Source organism: Lithobates pipiens, unplaced genomic scaffold, assembly GCF_037356315.1.
Source record: "Lithobates pipiens isolate NorthernLeopardFrog02 unplaced genomic scaffold, aLitPip1_a1.2 Scaffold_23, whole genome shotgun sequence".
Lineage (NCBI taxonomy): Eukaryota > Metazoa > Chordata > Amphibia > Anura > Ranidae > Lithobates > Lithobates pipiens.
Window position 1 is genome coordinate 160,420,090 of NW_027507785.1, and position 10,631 is coordinate 160,430,720.

At 40.3% G+C, this 10,631-nt stretch overlaps 1 protein-coding gene across 1 annotated transcript in view; it reads left to right on the forward strand.

The window, feature by feature from the left end:
• Positions 1–10,298, forward strand: part of EMP1 (epithelial membrane protein 1) — a 56,010-nt gene extending 45,712 nt beyond the window's left edge. The window contains exons 4-5 of the mRNA XM_077452508.1: positions 2,024–2,167; positions 6,995–10,298. Coding sequence (XP_077308634.1) covers positions 2,024–2,167; positions 6,995–7,149 — 299 coding nt within the window. The 3' untranslated portion in view covers positions 7,150–10,298. The remainder of the gene's footprint in view (positions 1–2,023; positions 2,168–6,994) is intronic.
• Positions 10,299–10,631: the final 333 nt, after the last annotated feature.

Below are 10,631 nucleotides of genomic sequence, written 5' to 3' on the forward strand. Positions count from 1 at the left end.
AAACTGTAGCACTGACGTAAGTAATTTTTTTTTCCACAGTAGCGTGACAATCCCTCCACCCCCAGTCTTACTAATCACTCTCACCTTATGGCATGGACCCCTGTGCAAACAGGTGGTCATGCAAACGGGTATCAAAAGGGTTAACACGGACCATAAACTTCTCTCACATCTCCTTAGATCTCAGCTAGGATGCCAGGTCATGGGTAGAAAGAAAAGATCTTAGTGCTCACTGCTTAAGTATAAGATTTAATTTTTGTGTTCAAAACACAAACTCCTCACATAAAGATGATAAAAACACAGCATGTAAAGCCGACAATCATGTTAGTTCCGTTGGGCAGCAGTGGGTGACGTCATGAGTATCTCCTCCCCCATACACGTTACATTCAATCAGAACTTTGATGTCACCGGACTCCTCCCCTTCCCTTCATAAGCAGACGGAGGCACTTGGGGAAGGGGGGAGGAGTCCAATGACATTGATGTCCGTGATGCCACCGGATCTCCGACGGAACTCTTTTGATCGATCAAAAAAATGTATTGATTAATCGAGGAATTAATCTTTAATTTCCACAGCCCTAACATATGCTATAACATGTGTATATACACTGGAAGCACAGTGGCAGAAGAGTGTGGTGAAGCTTTTCAGCATTCCCAAACCCTAAGCATTGTTCAAGGGTGGGGTGAGCAATTGTACAACAAAGTTGTCCTCAGTGACATTGAGGATTCTGGGTCCTCTGGCATAGGCGATTTGACATATATGGCATCCTTTATGCCTTTGCAAGGACCCTTGCATCTGTGTGATCAAAGAGAAGGGCCACTATTGGGTAGCCAGTCTATTGGATCCCTGGTACAGGGTAAAAAAAACTGATCTCCTGCCACCATCCCAGAGGGATCACAAAACGTAGCCCTTTGAAGGTGTGCTTGTCTTGTCCAGTCTATTGCCACATTTCCTGATGATGGCAAAATACCTCAGCTGCTCAATTATCCTTTAAGAGCAACAGTGGCAGCTTCCTCAGTGCTGTTTTTCATATATTTTTTAAGCTACAGGCTACTTGGCTAGCGCCTGAACTTCATGATTTGTGACTACACTGGTTCTAGGGCTGACACAGAAAAAGTAAGAAGCAAGGACCCCATGGACTAATGGGAGTTCAAGATTGTGCCCTTGCTGGAACTAGCACCATATGTACTGGATGTACTGGCTGTCCTTGCTGCAAATGTGCTCTCCCAGAGGGTCTTTGGTGTAGCAGGAGAGTTTGTCTGGAGGCAGGATGGTGGACTGGCTGACTTTTATTAACCACTTTGCCTCTCACACATGTTCACCCCCTATGGACCAGAGCATTTTTTACATTTCTGCTATGGACCTGTTTATTCGAAGTGTATAGTACGTATTTAGAAGCAATGACACTGCTGCTGTCCCCACAGCTCAGATTCCAAGACAAAGCCTGTATTGGCCAATTAGGGACAGTTGGCAAGTATGCACATACTATGTAGCGCATTATGACAGGCTTACATTTCAAATGAAGCCCTCAACCACTGTCGGTGGTTCCATCTTTACTTGGTCTTCCTTCTGGATTCACGCTTTCTGGTTGTTTGAAAGCCAGGCCACAATGACATCACGCATGTGCATGGGAATCAAGATTGGGGCACAGCGCTCTGAATCAGCAACACACTCAGTGTGCCCTTAATGCAGAGCACACTTCACATGCATCGGTGATGTCACTAATGATGTCATTACGTTTCTGCTTCTTAAAAAACGTTTTATTATTTAAACTACTTATATATTCCATGAAAAAAGATTAAGTGAAATATGTGATCTCATATGAGAGCAATCTTAGAATACACAGCCCATCTGAATAAACAGGAGGTGACCCCCACGTTTTCTTCATTTCACATTAACCACATTGGGGGGATTTAACTAGAACTAAAAGGAGAACATTTACATTTAAAAAAAAATAATGTTGGTCCTTAGATTGTATCATCAACTATTCAGTTTTTCAGTTAATCTCTAACATATTTTTATTTTTAGATGCTTCTATGAGAGCAATTGAAGCTTTTATGATCTTGGCCATTATCTTCTGCTGTTTTGCTCTGGTCGCGTTCATTGCACAGCTCTTTACACTGGGTAAAGGATGTCGCTTCTACATCACAGGAGCCCTCATGCTTTTCTGCTGTAAGTATCACTATTATATGTAAACTGTTCCACTGCTTATGATCATAACAATAACTATATTCTGCTATACTTTCTAATAAAACTTGAGAACTTTGTGGTAAAATTGAGAGTACACAGCTGACCTACTGAATCACTACTTTTTATATAGCTCCCAACTGTCCCTCATTTCGAAGGACTGTCCCTGATTTGGAACAAAGTTCCTCTGTCCCTCTTTCCTCTTCATTTGTCCCTCAATATAGTTGTATATAAAAATGCACTACTTATCCAGCAAAAAGTGTTTTACAGTGCTAAACCTTTCATCCAATTTCTAAATTGGGCAGCACAGTGGTGTAGTGGTAAAAAGGGTTGCTGGTTCAACTCCCAACCACGACACTACCTATCCAGAGTTTGCATGTTCTCCCTGTGCCTGTGTGGGTTTCCTCCGGGTACTCCAGTTTCCTCCCACAGACACTGTTCGGTTTGTAAGGTGTATGAGTGTGGCAGCAGCCTTCATTATGGACTGAAGGGGGGATAGTCTATTTAAAGGTGAGCCAGTTCTCCTTTAAAGGGGGTGTGTTAGGGAGTGTGCCCTATGCTAATAGGTGTCCCTTATTCCCATCTCAGAAAGTTGGGAGGTATGTTTTTTATCTAGCTATATCCCTGTCTTGCCTGTAGTTTTAAATGATCCTTAATCCAAATTTGTAAAAAGGCAGGCCAGTGTTTTAGGACTTCTTTGTCTCTCTTAACCTCCCTAGCGGTAATCCCGAGTCTGGCTCGGGTTGGGATTTTCATTACAATAGTGGTAACCCCGAGCCAGACTCGGGTTTGCACCGCTCGATGCAGGGGAGGACACAGGGATCGTTACTTACCTTGTCCCCTGGATCCAGCGATGTCCGCCGCGCTGTGTGATCGAGCCGTCCTGCGCTCGATTCACAGTGCCGAATGCCGCCGAGCTCCGTTCCCTGCGACGTTACGACGCACGGGAGCGGAGAACGGCGGCAAATTCAAAAAAGTAAAAACACACAAAACACACACAGCACTGTAATCTTACAGATTACAGTGCTGTAGTAAAAAATACACACCCCCTTTGTCCCTAGTGGTTTGTGCAATGCCCTGCATGCACTTTTATATTATAAATACTGTTTTTTACTGCTTGGAATTTGGAGATTGTCCATAGCAACCAACACATGTCCCTTTTTCAGTTTTTTTTGGATTTGATTACATTATTGAATAATTTTTATTATTCTTTATTATATTATAAACTTTATCATACCCGGGATGTCCGCTAGACTCTGGTTTGAAGAGATTTCAGAGCGTTATTCCTAAGAATTACAGGACTACAAAATAAAAGCCAGATTTCCATGCAAAATAATTGTACCGCTTTCAGCACCTTATTCCAGACTGAATCATACCGCCAGGGAGGTTAATCCACCACAGCCCACATGGCAGCTTTACTAAGGGTTATAAGACTTTTGTCTTGTGCAGTTTCAGGATTTAGCACTGTGCAATTTCTGGAATTCACTGCCAGTTTACTGATTTCACTCATTGCCTATTGCAATATTATTGCTTATTTTGGCAGGTTGGGCAGTCCCCCTGTCAGAATACAGTGGGGGTTATTTTCAAAAGGCAAATCCACTTTGCACTACAAGTGCACTTGGAAATGCAGTCGCTGTAGATCCAAGGGGGACATGCAAGGAAAATAAAAACCAGCATTTTAGCTTGCACATGATTGGATGATAAAATCAGCAGAGCTTCCCCTCATTTCAGATCTACTCCTCAGATTTACAGCGACTGCACTTCCAAGTGCACTTGTAGTGCAAAGTGAATTTGCCTTTCATAAATAACCCCCAATGTCTCAGCAGGAGAGATCCCTGCATCAACATCGCTTGTGTTGTGGGTGCACTTGTAGTGCAGTTTATTCCCAACCTGCAGGTTGAACACAAAAAAACTGTATATGTGTACCCAGCTTGATTCTGTTATTTTTTGACTTCCCTTAAAGCAGTATTAATTCAAAAGCAAATATTTATTAAATTGCAGCTTACAAATTCTTGGATGTGATGGCTGCATTAGTTTTATTTTTTAGACTTTCTGTACCCATATGAAATGTGTATAATTATTTTGAGACAGATATAGCTTTCTTTTGGTAGTATTTAATTCACACATTTTTTTTTGCTAAACAAATTTAAAAAGACCAAACATTTTGAAAAAAACTAAACAATAAACTTTTTTCCGCTAAAGTTTTTTGCAAATAATTACCTTATTTATTGGTGTATAACTGAAAATCTGGCACAAATCATGTGTGCATGTTATACGCTGATTTCTAGCTGCCTCGGAATGGAAGGAGGGGGCAATCACCGCCGGATTACACAAAGCCGTGATCTCCTGTGTACCTGGCGCTCAGTCACACACACAGTCCCACCTCCTGGCCCGTAATTGGACCACTGTTCTGTCTATCATAGGAGCCAGGCAAGGAGGCGGGACTGTGAGTGACTGCGAGTGTCGGGTACACAGGAGATCGCAGCTCTGCTTAATGAGGCACTGGTGAGGCTTCATGATGGGCAAAGGCTAGGCTGCAGATGGGCACTGAACAGGCTGCATGCATGGGCAATGGAGAGGCTCCAGATGGGCACTGATCAGGCTGCATTTATTAGGCAGTGATGTGGCTGCAGATGGGCACTAATCAGGCTGCAATGGAGAGGCTGCAGATGGGCACTGATCAGGCTGCATTGGTGGGCAATGGTGAGGCTGCATTGACATGCTGGGACCCTTATTTTGCTTCAAAGTTCTTTATTTAACCACTTCAGCCCACTGAAGATTTGGCTGCTCAATGACCAGGCCATTTTCTGCAATACAGCACTGCGTCGCTTTAACTGACAATTGCACAGTCCTGCAATGCTGTACCCAAACAAAATTGATGTTTTTTTCCCCACAAATAGAGCTTTCTTTTGGTGGTATTTGATAACCTCTGCGGTTTTTATTTTTTGTGCTATAAACAAAAGAAGATCAACAATTTTTAAAAAAACCACAATGGGGGTTATTTACTAAAGGAAAATTCACTTTACACTACAAGTGCACTGCAAGTGTAATTGAAAGTGCAGTCGCTGTAGATCTAATGGGGGCATGCAAGGAAAATAAAAAACAGAATTTTAGCTTGCACGTGATTGGATGATAGAATCAGCAGAGCTTCCCCTCATTTCATATCTACCCCTCAGATTTACAGTGACTGCATATCCAAGTGTACTTTCATTGCACTTTCAAGTGCACTTGCAGTGCACTTATAGTGCAAAGTGGATTTGCCTTTCGTAAACAGCCCCCAATATGTTTTATTTTTTGCTATAATGAATATCCCACATTTTTTACTCAGCTTAGGCCGATATGTATTCTTCTACATATTTTTGGTAAAAAAAATCGCAATAAGCGTACATTGATTGGTTTGCACAAAAGTTATAGCGTCTACAAAATAGGGGATAGATTTATGGCATTTTTATTATTATTATTTTTTTTTTACTAGTAATGGCATTGATCTGCGATTTTTATTGGGACTGCGATATAGCGCCAGACAAATTGGACACTTTTGACACATTTTTGGGACCATTGACAACTATGTAGCAATCAGTGCTATAAAAATGCACTGATTACTTTATAAATGTCACTGGCAGGGAAGGGGTTAACACTAGGAGGCGATCAAGGGGTTAACTGTGTTCCATCACTGTGTTATGACTAAAGGGGGGATAGGACTTACTAGGGGAAGAAAGTGATCGGCGTTCCTACTTTGTAGGAACACACAATCAGCCTCTTCTCCCCTGAAAGAACCGGGATCTGTGTGTTTACACTGCCACGAGCAATCGCGGGTGCTCTGTGGACACGCTCGCCCCTAGTGACCATAATGGGAGGCAACGTAAGGTAACGTTGATTTGCCCAGCCGAGCCAAACTGCTGCAGTAAAACTGCGGCGACTGGTCGGCAAGTGCTTAAAATTAAGGTGCCTGTTATACACCTGTGCATGTTATACGCTCATACAATCATTTTTAAGTGATATGCACTGATGGGCAATGGAGAGGCTGCAGATGTGCACTGATGAGGCTGCATTGATGTGCACTCATAAGCTGCACTGATGGGCACTGATGAGGCTGCACTGATGAGGCTGCACTGATGGGCACTGATGAGGCTGCTTCCAAAGTGAGGACACCGTAAAGCCGCTCATACGTGGATCGAGATTTGGACGGATCAGCAGGGACTGGCCCAATTCTGATCCATCTATGGGGAGGCTGGTTGTACATAAGTTGATTGATAAATTGGCTTATGTACAAACAGCATGTCAGGTTTTTCTGGAAATATCAGTGCTAAAGCTGGCAATACTTATCATTGTATTCTGATGGCAGGTAAGGCTCCCCAATGTCAGAATACAATACCAGGGGGATTCCCTCATCCACATCAAATGTGTGGATGGAGGAAACAAGACATTCGCTTTGTTCAACCAGCAACCCGCTGGTTGAACAAAAAAATATGCATAGCGTATAGACTGCCTAAGACATGAAGTGTGTTACTGATCAGGTCACCAGGTGAAAATAAAGGGAAAAAGCTTAAAAAAACAAAACTATTTTTTAAAATATCACTTTAACTATAGGCACCAAGTTTTTGCGTTTACAAGTAGATCCTTCCTGCATCAGAATTTATAATCCTACTACTGTATTAGAAACCCCATTTAGGTGGTCTAGTCTAGCTATGAACTCCAGAATAAAGATTTTGACTCAGAAAACACAAAAGAATGCAAGAAAATGTATGATGATTCAACCTAAACTATAAATAAATTTCAGAAAATTGATGTCTATTTTTTTCTCATTCACAGGGCTCTGTATCCTTATTGCAGTTTCAATCTACACAGCCAGATTTGCGAACAGTTCTCCAGATTTTTACCACGCGTATTGCTTCATTTTGACATGGATCTGTTTTTGCCTTAGCTTCATACTTGGAATTCTCTATATGGTCCTGCGGAAGAAATAATCATTTTGCAGATCTCTATTAACCCTATTGCCTGTGAACTGTAACTTCAAAAACAACCCCCAAGCCTGTCAGAACAAGAAGTGCTTCATCATGATGGCATAGTCCGCAGAACAAACTCTGTGGGTTACTTCTATGAGAGGCACACAAAACTTGTAAGGTGTAAAATAAATAAATGACTTATTGAGCGTAAACAATATAGCTGAAAAATTGGGCAGTTGGGCAATCATAATGTTGCTGTTTAAGTCTCTTTACATACAAAACAGGCATAGCTAAAATTGTCTCTAAAGATAAAAATGCTATTTACTTTGAAAAAAAGTATATTGATTTTAACTTATTTTAGTTGTATTTCAAAAATGTTGTTAGGTAAAATGCATTAGCTTTCTGTATTAGGGACTCCGAGTTGCAGCCTCTTAGTATTGCACATTTACTATACAAGACAACTTCATTACCAAGAGAATTGCACAACAAAAGGGTGACTATGGGGTTGATTTACTAAAGGCAAATTCACTCTGCACTACAAGTGCACTTTGAAGTGCAGTCGCTGTAGATCTGAGGGGTATATGTGAAATGAGGGGAAGCTCTGCTGATTTTATCATCCAATCATGGGAAAGCAAAAATGCTGTTTTTACTATCATTGCATTTCTCCCTCAGATCGACAGCGATTGCACTTCCAAGTGCACTTGCAGTACACTTGTAGTGCAAAGTGGATTTGCCTTTAGTAAATACACCCCAATATATAGAATTTTTTAACTTTGTCATGTCAAACCTTAAAGCATTATGTAAAATCCAGAGAGACAATACAGAGGGATCAGTGTCTTATAAATATGTTTAGATAGTATTGTTAAACATTTATAATATTATTATAATATTAAAAATTCTACCATATGAAACACGTGTATGCTACTTTTGCATTAGGTAATGCTATAACATATATATATATATATATATATATATATATATATATATATATATATATATATATATATATATGTGGTACTGCTGCCTTACAGCCCATCTGCACTGGGTATATCAGCTTTTACAAAATGCAAGTCCTTACATATTCAGATATTGATTACTGGAATGTTTTCTTTATATGGCACTCTAAGTCATACCTGTATAGGGGGCAGATGGTGCACCTGCTCCTTGTCCCATTAGATTGGGCAGTGAGGGTAAACATCACTGAGACTTCTTTATATTCATTGGCTGCGTTGTTATGAAATAATACCTTAAAGGGTGCATTGGGCAGACAAAGGTTTTGCATGGGATATAAGAGAGCCCTGGTATAGATTTCAGTGCCTTTTAGGCCATGTTCACATTAGCCTGCACAGTACAGTGCAGCATTTTACCATGCAGCCAGCTTTCAGTGTGAGCCATGGGTGAGCTCCAGCAGGGGGCAGTGCAATGCTTGTTTCAACGCATTGCACTGCTTACTTTTTTGTTTGTTTTAACTTTATTTGAAGTGTCACATTTCATTCATGTCTCCGCAGTAGCATGGTGTGTTCTGCTGTAGACACGAATGCAGACAAGAATCTCCTAGGCTACTAAAAACCCAGCATATAAGAAGAACTTTAATATCTAAATAAATAACAGAAACGCATAATTTAAGAAAAACTAAAATCACATGTAAGCCAAATTTTTGCAGCTTTAGTTCTTGTTCCTAAATATTGGCATCCTATATTGACAGTTATATAGCCCTGATTTCTTATTTAGATCTGATTAGTGTAGATTCGATTTTCATGGCTGGGCACCATCACAACAAGCTCTTCTAGGCATGCTCAAATTTAAACTAAATTCACACTAGAATTGATGAAGACAATATTGGGTGTCTGCAGTGGATAAGCCTTTAGATATGTTTTTCTGTTTAGGATGATTGAACCCCTTATAAATTTTGGTTAAGTTGACATTTATTTTAAACTTTCTCTTCACTGCCAACAAGACTCAAAATAAATAAATATCAATGTATACAACAAGCTCCATTCTCCACACAGTATGGAGTATGGAACACCTAGCAATATATTCCATCCCCAATCTAAGTTCACAAAAGCTTATGTTCAAGTCATAATTATTTTTATTTTAAGGCCACTTTTACAGAGCTGTTGCAATTAGATATGCCTGTTACTTTTTCAGGAGCATCTGAATGGAAGCTCAATGTTAGTCTATTGGACCTAAACATGATGGATCAGAGGTAAAAGGATTTAAATGGATGCACATCAGTTTAAATCCATGAAGTCCATGTGCCGATAGACCTCACATGGGTCTATTAAAGTGGTTGTAAACCCCATTCATGAAATTTGACCTAGGCAAACATATCTACATTGTTTACTTATCACCCTCCAAAGCTCTAAGTACTGTGTCTCTTTCTGCTGCTCTGTTATCAGCAGTCACTTCTGAAAAGTTCTTCAACACACAAGATAACAGCAACTGAAAATGAGTGTCAAGGAAGGAGCTTAAAGGTAGATAAGCAGAGAGCTTGTCGATTCAGACTACAGCTCTACCTGTTCCTTCATTCCTCTGCCTATGTGGAAGGGATGTGCCTTTCCTCCAATCAGCTCTCACACAGTATAAGCCCAAACTCCACACCCACTGCTGAATGAGGAAACAAGATTTCTAACACGATATGCACTTTCCAAAGAGTGTAGAATGGGAAAGACAGCAGATATACATGTACAACTGTATGGAGATTTGTTTAATCTCTGTGTATCACCTGAGGCTATTCACATCACTGGGTAAAGAAGAGGGTATGCAACCACTTTAAGCCCCATTTTTTCCTTCATCACAAGATGTAGGAAAAGTCTGAACAGACACAGATGTCACACACTTACGCATCCTCTACTGCTCAGAATGGACACCACCTATGTTAAAGGACCCCAGTGCAGAATAACTACCAGCTACAATCCCAATTCTCTAAATATATCCCTGCAGTGGGCAAGTATTAAAATCGTTTTCTCCCAATGTCACCAAAGTTCTCAGTTATATAGGAATACCTGGGATTTTCCTTTCTTATTATACTGTATATTCCTACTAATGAGTATTGTATATTGTATGAGGGCTATTGCTTCTTTTGGAATGGAAATCAACCTACTTAATGCACTAACTGTAAATATTTTGATACAGCATTAATAAATCTCCATAGAACACAGTTTACTTTATTCAGAACAATGTGCCATGTTTTTATTTTTCTTCTGTGTGATTATTTCTTTGTTTTTCCAAAATTTGTGTTTTTCACAGTGAAGTGTTAACTGCTAATATAGCACAAGCCTAGCTAGCTTTAAAATACTCCATGTATAAAAACTGAAGGAAAATTAAATGCACCCACATGCAATTCCAAACTTGTGCATCATTTTTGGTATACAGGCATAACCGCTCTGAATAATGATATCCAGGTAACAGGTATGCAGCGGCACAACCAAGCCCAGGCACTTTCATGCTCAGGATGCCCTTCCCACATCCAAAAAATGAAAATGGAGAAAATCAAATGGAAG